Here is a 16088-nt window from a genome sequence, read left to right as displayed (position 1 = left end):
AACTTTAGGAATTACGATTGGGCGGCAAATATAGCCATGATCGGGAAATGGGTAGTGGGGGAGGTGTCAGTATGGAAGCAGGTGGAGGCGGCATCATGTAGGGGCACTGGTAACGCCACCTCTCCTGCCGTTCTCGCCACCTCGGTACTCCACAAGTCCGGTGGCTCTGAGAGTTTAGGGGCAGTGGCGGAAGCATATGGGCGTGGAGGGAGAGTCGCTGTGGGCTCCAATTTGTGGTAATCACCGGTTTGTCCCGGGGAGGTTGGATGGGAGTTTTCGGAGGTGGAAGAGAGCAGGTATTGAGAGGTTGGGGTATCTGTTTATCGACGGGAGCTTTCCTTGTTTGGAGAATTTGGAGGAGGAGTTCAAATTGCCGGGTGTGAATGGGTTTCACTATCTGCAGGTGAGGGACTTTGTACGAAGACAGGTTTCGATCTTCTACTGCCACAGGGGATACAGCATACGGTAGTTTCAAAAACGGGGGAGGGGAAGGTCTCGGAAATTTATAAAGAACTTATGGAGTGGGAGGGAACCCAGATAGGGGAGGTAAAGCGCAAGTGGGAAGCTGAGCTATGTAAGGAGCTAGAGGCAGGTCTGTGGGAGGATGCTCTGAGCAGAGTCAACACGTCCTCATCATGTGCCAGGCTCAGCCTGATACAGTTCAAGGTGGTTCACCGGGCACACATGATGGTGGGCCGGATGAGCAGGTTTTTTGGGGTAGGTGGCAGGTGTGTGAAGTGTGCAGGAGGGCCCGCAAATCATGTCAACATGTTTTGGGCATGTCCGAAGCTTAGGGGATTCTGGCAAAGATTTGCCGATGTCAAGTCCACAGTGCTAAAAACGAGGGTGGTGCCGAGTCCAGAGGTGGCGATTTTTGGAGTGCCGGAAGACCCTGGAGGCCAGGGGGCGAGATAGGCTGGCTTTTTGGCCTTTGCCTCCTTGGTAGCCTGGAGACGGATCTTCTTAGCGTGGAGGGACTCCGAAATCAGGCATCTGGGTTCGCGACATGGCCGGGTTTCTCAGGCTTGAGAAAATCAAGTTCATCCTGAGAGGATTAATGTTAGGGTTCGTCCGGAGGTGGCAGCCGTTTATTGACTTCTTCGGGGCAAACTAAACTGTTAGCAGATACAATAAGGGGGGCGGTTAGGGAATGAGGGGGGTAGGGGGCGTTAGTTTAGTTTAGGCAGGATCAGCGAGAGGAGATGGAGGGACTTGGGAATTGTGTGTGTAAGCTATGTTGGCTGGGTATAGTTGTTGGTTGGGGGGGTTGTTACTTACTGAATTATGTTTACATTTGTATTTGTACCTTCTGTTGTTATAAAACCATAAATGCCTTAATAAAATGTTTGTTAAAAAAAACATATTTTTGAAAGTTCATATACATCAACTGCCCACCCTCTCGTTACTCAAACAAATTTGAACATCGTCAAAAAGATTGTGCCCTTTTCAAGAATTACACATGGTACATCCAAAGTAATTTGCAGCAGGTATAGACACTCCCTTTTTGTTTGAAATAATTCTGAATTCAAACTAGGTGACGGAAGGAATCTGCCTTTAAATAAATTCCTGCTGTTTGCTCCACAAATATAGTGATGAAATTCACTGCAACTTACAAAGGAAACAGTGTTGCTATGGGAACCCATATGGGCCCTAGTTATGCCGAAAGTCTGTTGCTATGGGAATCTGTAAAGGTCCTGCTGTGCTTGCCTTTTCATGGGATATATACAAAATTCTTTGGTCCAATCCCACTCGAGATTCTTTCCTCAACTCTTTTTCTGGTATATTGATGGATGTATCGCTGTCCCTGCTCTCGCACCAAACTGGAAAACTCAACTTACCTTCAGATTTCCACCCCCCCATTCATCTTCCCATGATACATCTCTGAATCTTCCCTTTCTTTACTTGGACTTCTCTATTTCCATTTCTAAGAATAGGATGTCAATCAATAATATCTCCTCCTAATGTTGTGCCTCCCACATCTATCTTGACTACACTTCCTCACACCCACTTCCCGCAAGAACTCTATTCCAATCTACGAATATCTATCTTCTTTGCATCCGTTCTGACCATGTAATCTTCCATACCTGTGTTTCCGAAATGTCTTCCTTTTCCTCAACTGTGAATTCCCTGCCACCATGGTTGACAAGATTCTTAACCGAGTCTGGCCCTTTTCCTGTGTTTCTGTCCTCACCCCTACCCTCCCAGAACCATAAGAAGATTGCCCTAGATCTTGTTTTGCATTCTACCAGCCTCCTCATTCGACAGATCAATCTCCACCACTTCAGTGTAATTCCACCACCAGACGCATCTTCTCCTTTCCCTACACTTTCAGCATTCCAAAGGGACTGTGACACCTTGGTCCCCTTTTTTATCACCTTCAACACTCCCCACGCCCCTTCCACTGCACGTCCTTGCTTTTCATCATTCAGAACCTCAAAACACTCCTTCCAGGTAAAACAGCAATTGTACTTCTTTGAAATTACTGTACTATATTCACTGCTCACAATGTAGGCCTCTAATTAGGGAGACCCAGACACTGATTGGATAGTTTATTTGCTGATGAGCTCGTTCGATCCACAACCGTCACCCTGAGCTTCTGGTCACCTTTCATCTTAATTCCCTGATCCACTCCCACACTAACCTCCCATGTCCTCAGCCTCCTGCTCTGTTCCAATGTGGAGGAGGCTGCATTTTGAGCAGCAAATACAGTTTATGAGAGAGATGGTGTAATGGTAATATCACGACTAGTAATCCAGAGGTCCAGGCTAATGCTCTGGGGAACAAAGAACAAGACAGCAGAGGAACAGGCCCTTCGGCCCTTCAAGCCAGTAGCGGTCATGATACCAACCTTTGCCAAAACCCTCAGCACTTCCTTGTGCCGTATCCCTCTATACCCATCCAATCCTTGTGTTTGTCAAGATGCCTTTTGAACACCATTAATGTATCTGCTTCCACAACCTACCCTGGCCACGCATTCCAGGCACTCACCACCCTCTGCATAAAATATCTGTCTCGCACACCTCCTCTAAACAAGGACCTTAAACCTATGCCCCTGGTGACTGACCTCTCCATCCTTGGAAAGAGTGCCTGCCCATTCATTCTATCCGTGCCCCTCATAATCTTGTAGACCTCTATCAGGTCACCCCCTCAACCTCAGTCTTTCTAATTAAAACAGTCCGAGTCTATTCAGCGTCTCCACACAAATAACACCCTCCAGACCAGGCAACATCCTGGTAAACCTCCTCGGCACCCTCTCCAAAGCCTCCACATCCTTCTGGTAGTGTGGCGACCTGAATTGTGCGCAACATTCCAAGTGCATTCTTACCAGGGTTCTATAAAATTGTAGCATGACTTGCCGGTTTTTATACTCAATGCGCTGCCCAATGAAGGCAAGCATTCCTTATGCTGTCTTGACTGCCCTGTCCACTTGTGTTGCCACTTTTAAAGATCTGTGGACCTGCACGCTCAGATCTCTCTGACTTTCCATATTCCTAAGAGTTTTGCCATTTATGGTATATTTCCGCTCTATGTTAGACTTACCAAAGTGCATTTCCTCACATTTGTCCAGATTAAACTCCATTCGCCATTTCTCTGCCCAAGTCTCCAATCTATCTATGTCCTGCTGTATCATCTGACAATCCTCAACACTATCTGCCACTCCACCAATCTTGGCGTCATCCATGAACTTACTAATCAGACCAGCTACATTTTCCTCCAAATCGTTCATGTATACTACAAACAAGAAGCCCCAGCACAGATCCCCGTGGAACACCATGAGTCACAACCTTCCATTCAGAAAAACACCCTTCTACTGTTACCCTTTGTCTCCTGTGACCGAGCCAGTTTTGTATCCATCTTACCATCTCACCTCTGATCCCGTGTGACTTCACCTTTTGTACCAGTCTGCCATGAGACACCTTGTCACAAGCTTTACTGACATCCATGTCAAGAAAATCCACCACCCTCCCCATATCAATCATCTTTGCTCCAAAAACTCAAAAAAGTAGACATGGGTTCAAATCCCATGACAGCTGGTGAAGTTTAAATTCAATTAATAAACCTGGAATTAAAAGCTAGTCTTAATAATGGTGACCATTGTTGTAAAAAGCCCTATCTGGATCACTAACGTCCTTACCTGGTCTGGCCTACATGTGACTCTAGACTGACTTTTCTGAACTGCCCTCTGCAATGGCCTAGTAAGCCACTCAGTTCAAGAACAATTAGGAATGGGCAACAACTGCTGGCTTTGCAAGCTGATGCCCACATCCAATGAAAGAATAATGATAAAAAAGTATAGTAAATTAAAAGCCGTATAAGTAAATCTGGACAGAGAGACAGTAAAACCTTGCAGTTACATGGAAAGGGGGCTGGGAGTGATTGACAAGTGGACTGTGGTGTCTTGGAGAGAAAGATCCCTTCAGAACCCTGAAAGGGCAAGATGTGTTTGCCTGCAGAAGGAAGTGGAAATGGCAGAAAATGATCCACTGAATATGTAGGCTGGTGGGGTGAAATGTGAGGAGAGGGGGAACTCTCTTGTGGTTGTTGAGGGAGGGAGCTGAGCACAGAAGCACAGGAAATGGATGGACATTGTTGAGCGCCTACGAACCATGGTGAAGGAGATTCCTCGTCTGAGGAAAAAGGAAGATATATCGGAAACTATTGGTATGGAAGAAGGCACCATCAGAACAGGTACAACAGATACAAAGGAACTGTGAGAATGAAATGCAGTCTTTAAATGAGTTAGGTTGGGAAGAAGAGTAATCGAGATGGCTATGGGAATCGTTACCTTTTCAGAGATATTGTCTGACTGCCTATCCCCTAAAATGGAGATAGAGAAGTTGTGGAAAGATTCATAAGTGGACTTTATACGACTGAGGCAAGGTTGGAAATTAGATGTAAACGTTGCTAACCTACAGCTGCCTTGTGGTAATTTTATCATTTTGTACACTTTATGAAGCATTAACTTTGATGAAAATGTCAATGATTGATGTTTATAATCTGCAGATTTTTTTTGCTGATGACTATTTTTGTTTGTATCATAGAATCAAAGAATTCATCCTTTTGAGTCCATGCCAGCTCTTTGCAAGAGCATCTCACCTGGTCCCACTCCCCATCTTTTCCTTGTAGCCCTAATTTCTTTTCCCTCTTTGGGAGTTTGTCGAATTCCTTTTCGAAAGTCATGATTGAAGTCATGTGCCTCTGCCACATTCCCGGGCAGTGTATTCCTTGTCAGAACTGTAATCAGGGTCTTCTGCTTTTCTCTGTATTCTGTCTAAACACCTCAGGATTTTGAACACCTATCAAATCTCCCCTCAATCTTCATTTTTCTAAGGAGAACAGCCCCAGCTTCTCCAATCTATCCACGAAAACTCAACTCCCTCATCCCTGGAGCCATTCTCACAAAATCCTTCTGTATCCTCTCTAATGCCTTCACATATTTTTTGACCTGTGGTGCATAGAATTAGATGCAATATTTCAGTCAAGGACGATCATGTGTTTTATCAAGATTCACCATAGCCTCGTTGCTTTTTTTTGCTCTCTATGTCCAGGATGTTCTGGCCCTGCCAAAGCAGGTTCTCCAGTGGTGGATGTGGCGAGCCAATCAAATGGCCGTTGATTTTGACGGGACCGGAAGATCCCATCGGGATTATTCCACCCTACGCCTCTTTTTGTGACGTCCAAGATCCTTTTTAACCACTTTCTCATCCTGCCTTCTCACCTTCAATAATTCATGCACAAACACCCCCAGACATCAATATTTTGTATTGTATTATATTTGGTAGAATAATCCCTCCTTGAAGTTGTCAATTAATGTTTGTGATAATTAGTCAGTAAACAAGATAAATATTTGAATAATAGTTACCTGCTATATTCTAACATTGAAAACAGTGTGACCTGGCACAGTAAATTGATACAATTCAAATGTTGACAAGTAGATTCTGATTCTTGAGCTGTTGCCTTCTGTACAATTCCCCTTAACTCGAGCAAGTATCGGGAGTTAGCAACTTTACCAAGAACTGATACAAGTCATCATATTATACAGCAGCATGAGACATCTTATGCCGCAGTGGGCCCAAAGCTCCCAGTTCAAGTCCCACTTCAGAACTTGTTAGGTCGGAAAGATGTTCATGAATCCTTCCACCATTAACCAACTATTCCCCAAAAGCGGAGAGGAAAGTGAGGATATACAAACAAAACTGCTTCAATGTCAGACAGTCATGCATTTAAATGATGTGGCTGTGAAATGAGAGTTATTACTCTTGGGACAAATTATACATTTCCAACCCAGGTTCTGAATGGTAAAAGGTTTTCCAGGTGGATGACTCTACTCCAGCAGGGCAGAGGGACTGGGGCCACATTTTATGGGCGGCAATTCCTATTAAAGATGTCCGCTGCCCACAAGTTGTTCAGGCCCAATCACAGGACAGCCAGCTCAGCAGCTCCATCGCTGGCTGTGGATATTGCTGGGGCTGCATCTGGAGGATGAGGGCACATTGTTGGACAGCACCTTCACAAACAGGTGAGTGGGGTACTGGGGCCAGTTAGCTGGGGGTGAGAGGGCATGACCAGTGAGGGAAGGGGATCACCACTGCTACCGCAGGGCCCCTATGTGGGCAAAGGAATGCTCAAAGTGCCCGCTGGAGCCCACTGGGAGGCTGCCGTGGTGGTCTCCCTGGTGGGCCACACCTCCAGCAGATGGTAAAAGTGCGAAGAAACCCTTAATTAGCCAATTGGGATCCTGGTGGACAACATGTCTGTCATCGTACCCACTAGCCTGAGCAAAATGGGATGGTGGGGAGAAGATGATAGGCATCCTCCAACGCATTCCCATTTTGTCAGCCTGCCGCCTTCCATGCTCATCCAGTACTTCCATGCTCATCCAAGGGTCATATAAAGTTCAGCTCGTAGACATTTTGAAGCAAAATTGGCAACAGATGATTTGCAAATCTATAATCTATAATCGGCAACACTGTACACCTGTACATCCACCGATGTTATTTCTTACAATTAACATATAGTAGGCACAGTTAGTTAAACTGTTTGAGGTGATGGTTCTGATATTAATGTTTAACAATGGGCACATACCTGAAACAAAGACCCTGAGCCCTGTAGTCTGGCCGGACTCAAGGGAGCCACTGGACTTAATGTACTCCAGAAATGAATACTGGACAGTAAGGGGCTTGGTGTCAACAAAATCCCATTGGGTGTCTATAACGGCAAAAAAAAGTCATTAGCCTAATCATTAATTAGCCTTGCAGCTGGGGTTATGGGGTTGTTCAACACTGAGTCAGGGGGCTTTGGGTGTAGTCCCACTGCAGAGATCTGAGCACAGAAATCGACATTCCAATGCAGGGCTGAGGGAGTGCTGCACTGTCAGAGGGTCAGTACTGAGAGAACACTGTACAGTCAGAGGGTCAGTACTGAGGGTGCTGCACTGTCAGAGGGTCAGTACTGAGAGAACACTAAACTGTCAGAGGGTCAGTACTGAGAGAACACTGCACTGTCAGAGGGTCAGTACTGAGGGGGTGCTGCACTGTCAGAGGGTCAGTATTGAGGGGGTGCTGCACTGTCGGCGGGTCAGTACTGAGAGAACACTGTACAGTCAGAGGGTCAGTACTGAGGGAGCACTGTACTATCAGAGGGTCAGTACTGAGAGAACACTGTACAGTCAGAGGGTCAGTACTGAGGGGGTGCTGCATTGTCAGGGTCAGTATTGAGGGAGTGCTGCACTGTCAGAGGGTCAGTACTGAGAGAACACTGTACAGTCAGAGGGTCAGTACTGAGGGTGCTGCACTGTCAGAGGGTCAGTACTGAGGGAGCACTGTACTGTCAGAGGGTCAGTACTGAGGGAACACTGTACAGTCAGAGGGTCAGTACTGAGGGAGTGCTGCACTGTCAGAGGGTCAGTACTGAGGGAATGCTGCACTGTCAGAGGACCAGTACTGAGGGAGTGCTGCACTGTCGGAAGGTCAGTTCTGTGCTGCAGAGGGTCAGTACTGAGGGACTGCTGCACTGTCAGAGGTTCAGTACTGAGGGTGTGCTGTACTGTCAGAGGGTCAGTACTGAGGGACTGCTGCATCAGAGGATCAGTGCTAAGGGAGTACTGCACTGTCACAGGTTCAGTGTTGAGGGAGTGCTGCACAGTCAAAGGGTCAGTACTGGGGGAGCGCTGCACTGTCCGAGGGACAACCGTATTGTCAGATGGTGAGTACTGAGGGAGTGCTGCACTGTCAGAGGTTAAATACTGAGGGAGTCCCGCACTGTTGGAGGGTCAGTACTGAGTGAGTTCTGTATTGTCAGAGGATCAGTATTGAGGGAGTGCTGCATTGTTAGAGGGTCAGTACTGAGGGAGTGCTGCACTATCAGAGGGGCAATACTGAGGCAGAACTGCTCTGTCAGAGGATCAGTATTGAGGGAGTGCTGCACTGTTAGAGGGTCAGTATTGAGGGTGTGCTGCGCTGTCAGAGGGTCGGTATTGAGGGGGTGATGCCCTGTCAGAGGGTCAGTACTGAGGGGGTGCTGCACTGTCAGAGGGTCAGTATTGAGGGAGTGCTGCACTGTCAGAGGGTCAGTACTGAGAGAACACTGTACAGTCAGAGGGTCAGTACTGAGGGTGCTGCACTGTCAGAGGGTCAGTACTGAGGGAGCACTGTACTGTCAGAGGGTCAGTACTGAGAGAACACTGTACAGTCAGAGGGTCAGTACTGAGGGAGTGCTGCACTGTCAGAGGGTCAGTACTGAGGGAATGCTGCACTGTCAGAGGGCCAGTACTGAGGGAGTGCTGCACTGTCAGAGGGTCAGTACTGAGGGAGTGCTGCACTGTCGGAAGGTCAGTTCTGTGCTGCAGAAGGTCAGTACTGAGGGACTGCTGCACTGTCAGAGGGTCAGTACTGAGGGTGTGCTGTACTGTCAGAGGGTCAGTACTGAGGGACTGCTGCATCAGAGGATCAGTGCTAAGGGAGTACTGCACTGTCACAGGTTCAGTGTTGAGGGAGTGCTGCACAGTCAAAGGGTCAGTACTGGGGGAGCGCTGCACTGTCCGAGGGACAACCGTATTGTCAGATGGTGAGTACTGAGGGAGTGCTGCACTGTCAGAGGTTAAATACTGAGGGAGTCCCGCACTGTTGGAGGGTCAGTACTGAGTGAGTTCTGTATTGTCAGAGGATCAGTATTGAGGGAGTGCTGCATTGTTAGAGGGTCAGTACTGAGGGAGTGCTGCACTATCAGAGGGGCAATACTGAGGCAGAACTGCTCTGTCAGAGGATCAGTATTGAGGGAGTGCTGCACTGTTAGAGGGTCAGTATTGAGGGTGTGCTGCGCTGTCAGAGGGTCGGTATTGAGGGGGTGATGCCCTGTCAGAGGGTCAGTACTGAGGGGGTGCTGCACTGTCAGAGGGTCAGTATTGAGGGAGTGCTGCACTGTCAGAGGGTCAGTACTGAGAGAACACTGTACAGTCAGAGGGTCAGTACTGAGGGTGCTGCACTGTCAGAGGGTCAGTACTGAGGGAGCACTGTACTGTCAGAGGGTCAGTACTGAGAGAACACTGTACAGTCAGAGGGTCAGTACTGAGGGAGTGCTGCACTGTCAGAGGGTCAGTACTGAGGGAATGCTGCACTGTCAGAGGGCCAGTACTGAGGGAGTGCTGCACTGTCAGAGGGTCAGTACTGAGGGAGTGCTGCACTGTCGGAAGGTCAGTTCTGTGCTGCAGAAGGTCAGTACTGAGGGACTGCTGCACTGTCAGAGGGTCAGTACTGAGGGTGTGCTGTACTGTCAGAGGGTCAGTACTGAGGGACTGCTGCATCAGAGGATCAGTGCTAAGGGAGTACTGCACTGTCACAGGTTCAGTGTTGAGGGAGTGATGCACAGTCAAAGGGTCAGTACTGGGGGAGCGCTGCACTGTCCGAGGGACCACCGTATTGTCAGATGGTGAGTACTGAGGGAGTGCTGCACTGTCAGAGGTTAAATACTGAGGGAGTCCCGCACTGTCAGAGGGTTAGTATTGAGGGAATGCTGTCCTGTCAGAGGGTCAGTACTGAGGGTGTGCTGCATTATCAGAGGGTCAGTATTGAGGGAGTGCTGCACTGTCAGAGGGTCAGTACTGAGGGAGTGCTGCACTGTCAGAGGGTCAGTATTGAGGGAGTGCTGTACTGTCAGAGGGTCAGTACTGAGGGTGTGCTGCATTATCAGAGGGTCAGTATTGAGGGAGTGCTGCACTGTCAGAGGGTCAGAACTGAGGGTGTGCTGCTCTGTCAGCGGGTCAGTATTGAGGGAGTGCTGCATTGTCAGAGAGTCAGTACTGAGGGGGTGCTGCACTGTCAGAGGGGCAGTATTGAGGGAGAGCTGCACTGTCAGAGCGTCAGTGATGAGTGGGTGCTGCACTGTTGAACGGTCAGTACTGAGGGAGAGCTGCACTGTCAACGGGTCAGTATTGAGAGAGAGCTGCACTGTCAGAGGGTCAGTAATGAGTGGGTGCTGCACTGTCGGAGGGTCAGTACTGAGGGTGTGCTGCACTGTCAGAGTTTCAGTATTGAGGGAGTGCTGCACTGTCAGAGGGTCAGAACTGAGGGTGTGCTGCTCTGTCAGAGGGTCAGTATTGAGGGAGTGCTGCATTGTCAGAGGGTCAGTACTGAGGGGGTGCTGCACTGTCAGAGGGGCAGTATTGAGGGAGAGCTGCACTGTCAGAGCGTCAGTGATGAGTGGGTGCTGCACTGTTGAACGGTCAGTACTGAGGGAGAGCTGCACTGTCAACGGGTCAGTATTGAGAGAGAGCTGCACTGTCAGAGGGTCAGTAATGAGTGGGTGCTGCACTGTCGGAGGGTCAGTACTGAGGGTGTGCTGCACTGTCAGAGTTTCAGTAATGAGGGAGTGCTGCACTGTCAGAGCATCAGTGATGAGTGGGTGCTGCACTGTTGAACGGTCAGTACTGAGGGAGAGCTGCACTGTCAACGGGTCAGTATTGAGAGAGAGCTGCACTGTCAGAGGGTCAGTAATGAGCGAGTGCTGCACTGTCTGCGGGTCAGTAATGAGTGGGTGCTGCACTGTCAGAGGGTCAGTAGTGAGGGAGTGCTGCATTGTCAGAGGATCAGTACTGAGGTGTGCTGCACTGTCAGAGGGTCAGTAATGAGGGAGATCTGCACTGTCAGAGGGTCAGTATTGAGGGAGTGCTGCTCTGTCAGAGGGACAGTACTGAGGGTGCGCTGCTCTGTCAGAGGGTCAGTATTGAGGGAGTGCTGTACTGTCAGAGGGTCAGTATTGAGGGAGTGCTGCTCTGTCAGAGGGTCAGTACTGAGGGTGTGCTGCTCTGTCAGAGGGTAAGTAATCAGGGAGAGCTGCACTGTCAGAGGGTCAGTATTGAGCGAGAGCTGTTCTCTGTTAGAGTTGCTGTCTTTTGGATGAGAAGTTAAATTGAGGTACTTCTCCTCTCTGAGCTGGATGTAAAAGATACCATGATCATTATCACATTGTGGGATCTTGCTGCCTGTAAAATGGGTGCTGTGATAAATTCCAACAGTCACTCCTTGGCTGTGAAGTATTTTAAGATGTCCTGAGGTTGTGTAAGCCGCTATCGTAATATAAGTATTTTGTTTCTTTAAGTTAAGCCAAATTATATAATGCATCAATCATATCCATTATGGTCAGCTGCACTAAACAAATAATGTAGTTGGATGAATTCTCTATCACTGCACAAAGTAATGAGACTCTGGATTTGTCGGAGCTTGGGTCAGCTCTGCGTGTCTAATTTTGGACTGGGACTGGATGTAAAAAATAAAAATGTAATTATTTATTATGACTTGTTTAAACGAACAGAGAACAAAGAATGTACGTTGTATAGTGCCATTCACAACCTCAAGATAACGCAAAACACTTTACAACCAAATAAATAACATGAAGTATCATTGCTATAATAATGTAGAGAAATTCAGCAGACAAATAGCAAGGCCCCACAAACAGCACTGAAGTACATGAGCTGGAAGACTGTGGAATCGAGCAATGGCTGCTTTTAGGATGTAAGAGTTTAAGTCCAGCTAATGTACATTCCCATGAAGGGAAATAGGCAGCAACCAGAACCAGAGTACCCTAGATGCTGAAAGAGATCGAAAGATGTAGCAGAAAAAGTGGATGTATTCCAAATGTCTGGTTGATAATACAGGTGAAAATTGGGCTGGGTACAGAAAGTTTCGAGGTGAAGTGAGGAGAGAAATGAGTTGGGCAAAGATCAGAGTCTGAAAATAGGCTGTCAGCTAACAAGAAAGGGAATCCAAAGTCTCCTTTGGACAGCAGCGGTGAAAGGTTGTTTTTTGGAAGTCACGCTCCTCCAGAGGCCGGCATTACGACCACAGCTTTTTTGTGATATTTATTAGCGACTTACATTGGGCTGCACAGGACATAATTTCAAAGTCTGCGGACGACACAAATCCTGTGAGCATTGTGAACCGTGAAGGAGATTGTGATAGACTTGGAGAGGACGAGGGCAGGCTGGTGGAATGGTACCAACACTGACAGCTTAAGTTCAACACAGAGAAATGCAAAGTGATGCATTTTGGTAGGAAAATTAAGCGAGGCAATATAAAATTAAGAGTATAATTCTAACGGTGCAGGAGCAGAGAGACCTGGGGGTATATTTGTGCAAATTGTTGAAGGCAGCAGGGCAAATTGAGAGAGCGGTTAATCGAGCAAACACCCTGAGCTTTAGGCACAGAATACAAAAACAAGGAAGTTATAATGAATCATTAAACATTGGTTTGACTTCAGCCGGAGCAGCTGTGCAACTCCAGGCAGTTCACTTTAGGAATAATGTGAAGGCGTTAGACAGGCTGCAGAAAGATGTATGAGAATGGTTCCAGGGAAGAGCAACTTCAGCTACTTTGATAGACTGGAGAAGTTGGGTGTGTTCTTGGTAAAGAGAAGATTGAGAGGAGATTTGATAGATCAAAATGATGAGGGGTCTGGACAGAGTGGATAGGGACAGACTGTTCCCATTGATGGAAGGGTGAGAATCAGAGGACATCCTGAATGGATGGAGGAGGCAAATTTAATTGTGGTTTTTAAAGGGAATTGGGTAAATACCTGAAGGGCTATAAAGTGCAGGGATAGGGCAAGGCAATGGTGCTTAGCTAAACTGCCCATGCAGAGAGGCCGCACAGGCTGGATGGACCAAATGGCCCCCTTCTGTCATGTAGGCATTCTCTGACTCTATGATCAGTTTAATGAGATTGAAGGAAAAAATGTTGACCTTCAAATAATACCATGGGATCTTTTACATCCATCTGTGAGAGGAGGCGTTGGTTTAAAATCTCACCTGAAAACGGCATCTCCAACAGTGTGGCACTCACTCAGCACTGCATTGAACTATCAGTCTGGATTACATGCTGAAGTGTCTGGAATGGCACATTTAAACCTGTTTATACACACGGTAGTTATATATAAAAGCAAAATACTGGGGATGCTGAAAATCTGAAATAAAATCAGAAAATGCTGGAAAACCTCAGTAGGTCTGGCAGCATCTGTGGAAGTCATGATGTGGAGATGCTGTTGTTGGACTGGGGTGAGCACAGTAAGAAGTTTTACAACACCAGGTTAAAGTCCAACAGGTTTGTTTCAAATCACTAGCTTTCGGAGCACTGCTCCTTCCTCAGGTGAATGAAGAGGTCGGTTCCAGAAACATTTATATAGACAAAGTCAAAGATGCTAGACAATGCTTTGAATGCGAGCATTTGTAGGTAATTAAGTCTTTACAGAGTCAGAGAGAGGGGTAACCCCAGGTTAAAGAGATGTGAATTGTCTCAAGCCAGGACAATTGGTAGGATTTCGCAAGCCCAGGCCAGATGGTGAGGGGTGACTGTAATGCAACATGAATCCAAGGTCCCGGGTGAAGCCGTACTCATATGTGCGGAACATGGCTATAAGTGTCTGTTCAGCGATTCTGCGTTGTCGCGCGTCCTGAAGGCTGCCTTGGAGAACGCTTACCCGAAGGTCAGAGGCTGAATGCCCTTGACTGCTGAAGTGTTCCCCGACTGGAAGGGAATATTCCTGCCTGGCGATTGTTGCGCGATGTCCGTTCATTCGTTGTCGCAGCGGCGATTTCGGCGGGAGAACAGCTGGTGAGTCAGTTTCAGCGGGAGCATTGCGGAAGTGGTTGCTGGGAGGTAAGTCTGTTCTTTAAAAGCACTTGTCTTTGCAGGGGCAGGCCAGTCGATTTCGGCGGGAGAACAGCTGGTGAGTCAGTTTCAGCAGGAGCATTGCGGAAGTGGCTGCTGGGAGGTAAGTCAACCTTTAAAAGCACTTGTCTTTGCAGGGGCAGGCCAGTCGATTTCGGCGGGAGTGGAGCTGGCTGGTTAGTCAATTTCAGCAGGAGCTGAGAATTTTTCTTTTTTTTAAATTAGTTTTTTAGGCGGGAACAGGAAGTCGACCCGCGGACGTCTGGGAAGACCCTCACCAATAAATTCTGGTGGAGAGAAAACCCATTGGTCTGAGGTAAGTACCATATTTTATTATATTATTATTATTTTTTATAAAAATTTAATTTAGTTGTTAGCCAGATCTTGGTAGAAAGTTAGAGGAATGGCAGGGAAGGGAGTGCAATGTTCCTCCTGCAGGATGTTTGAGGTGAGGGATGCAGTTAGTGTCCCTGCTGATTTTACCTGCAGGAAGTGCTGCCATCTCCAGCTTCTCCAAGACCGAGTTAGGGAACTGGAGCTGGAGTTGGAAGAACTTCGGATCATTCGGGAGGCAGAAGGGGTCATAGATAGCAGCTTCAGGGAATTAGTTACACCAAACATTGGAGATAGGTGGGTAACTGTAAGAGGGACTGGGAAAAAGCAGTCAGTGCAGGGATCCCCTGCGGTCGTTCCCCTGAGAAACAAGTATACCGCTTTGGATACTTGTGGGGGGGGGGACTTACCAGGGGTAAGCCATGGGGTACGGACCTCTGGCACGGAGTCTGTCCCTGTTGCTCAGAAGGGAAGGGGGGAGAGGAGCAGAGCATTAGTAATTGGGGGCTCTATAGTCAGGGGCACAGATAGGAGATTTTGTAGGAGCGTGAGAGACTCACGTTTGGTATGTTGCCTCCCAGGTGCAAGGGTACGCGATGTCTCGGATCGTGTTTTCCGGGTCCTTAGGGGGAGGGGGAGCAGCCCCAAGTCGTGGTCCACATTGGCACTAATGACATAGGTAGGAAAGGGGACAAGGATGTCAGGCAGGCTTTCAGGGAGCTAGGATGGAAGCTCAGAACTAGAACAAACAGAGTTGTTATCTCTGGGTTGTTGCCCGTGCCACGTGATAGTGAGATGAGGAATAGGGAGAGAGAGCATTTAAACACGTGGCTACAGGGATGGTGCAGGCGGGAGGGATTCAGATTTCTGGATAACTGGGGCTCTTTCTGGGGAAGGTGGGACCTCTACAGACAGGATGGTCTACATCTGAACCTGAGGGGCACAAATATCCTGGGGGGGAGATTTGTTAGTGCTCTTTGGGGGGGTTTAAACTAATGCAGCAGGGGCATGGGAACCTGGATTGTAGTTTTAGGGTAAGGGAGAATGAGAGTATAGAGGTCAGGAGCACAGATTTGACGTCGCAGGAGGGGGCCAGTGTTCAGGTAGGTGGTTTGAAGTGTGTCTACTTCAATGCCAGGAGTATACGAAACAAGGTAGGGAAACTGGCAGCATGGGTTGGTACCTGGGACTTCGATGTTGTGGCCATTTCGGAGACATGGATAGAGCAGGGACAGGAATGGATGTTGCAGGTTCCGGGGTTTAGGTGTTTTAGTAAGCTCAGAGAAGGAGGCAAAAGAGGGGGAGGTGTGGTGCTGCTAGTCAAGAGCAGTATTACGGTGGCGGAGAGGATGCTAGATGGGGACTCTTCTTCCGAGGTAGTATGGGCTGAAGTTAGAAACAGGAAAGGAGAGGTCACCCTGTTGGGAGTTTTTTATAGGCCTCCTAATAGTTCTAGGGATGTAGAGGAAAGGATGGCGAAGATGATTCTGGATATGAGCGAAAGTAACAGGGTAGTTATTATGGGAGACTTTAACTTTCCAAATATTGACTGGAAAAGATATAGTTCGAGTACAATAGATGGGTCGTTTTTTGTAC

At 47.8% G+C, this 16088-nt stretch overlaps 1 protein-coding gene across 2 annotated transcripts in view; it reads right to left on the bottom strand.

The window, feature by feature from the left end:
- The window catches only part of elk3 (ETS transcription factor ELK3), a 150670-nt gene that overhangs the window by 18446 nt on the left and 116136 nt on the right, over positions 1 to 16088 (bottom strand). Inside the window, exon 4 of one of the 2 annotated variants that reach the window (XM_072471932.1) lies at positions 7087 to 7209. The exons of the other annotated variant lie outside the window; for it this stretch is intronic. Coding sequence (XP_072328033.1) covers positions 7087 to 7209 — 123 coding nt within the window. The remainder of the gene's footprint in view (positions 1 to 7086; positions 7210 to 16088) is intronic. 2 annotated transcript variants of the gene reach the window in all.

The sequence above is a fragment of the Scyliorhinus torazame genome, chromosome 13, assembly GCF_047496885.1.
Source record: "Scyliorhinus torazame isolate Kashiwa2021f chromosome 13, sScyTor2.1, whole genome shotgun sequence".
Classification (NCBI taxonomy): Eukaryota; Metazoa; Chordata; class Chondrichthyes; order Carcharhiniformes; family Scyliorhinidae; genus Scyliorhinus; species Scyliorhinus torazame.
This window is presented reverse-complemented; position numbering and strand designations above follow the sequence as displayed.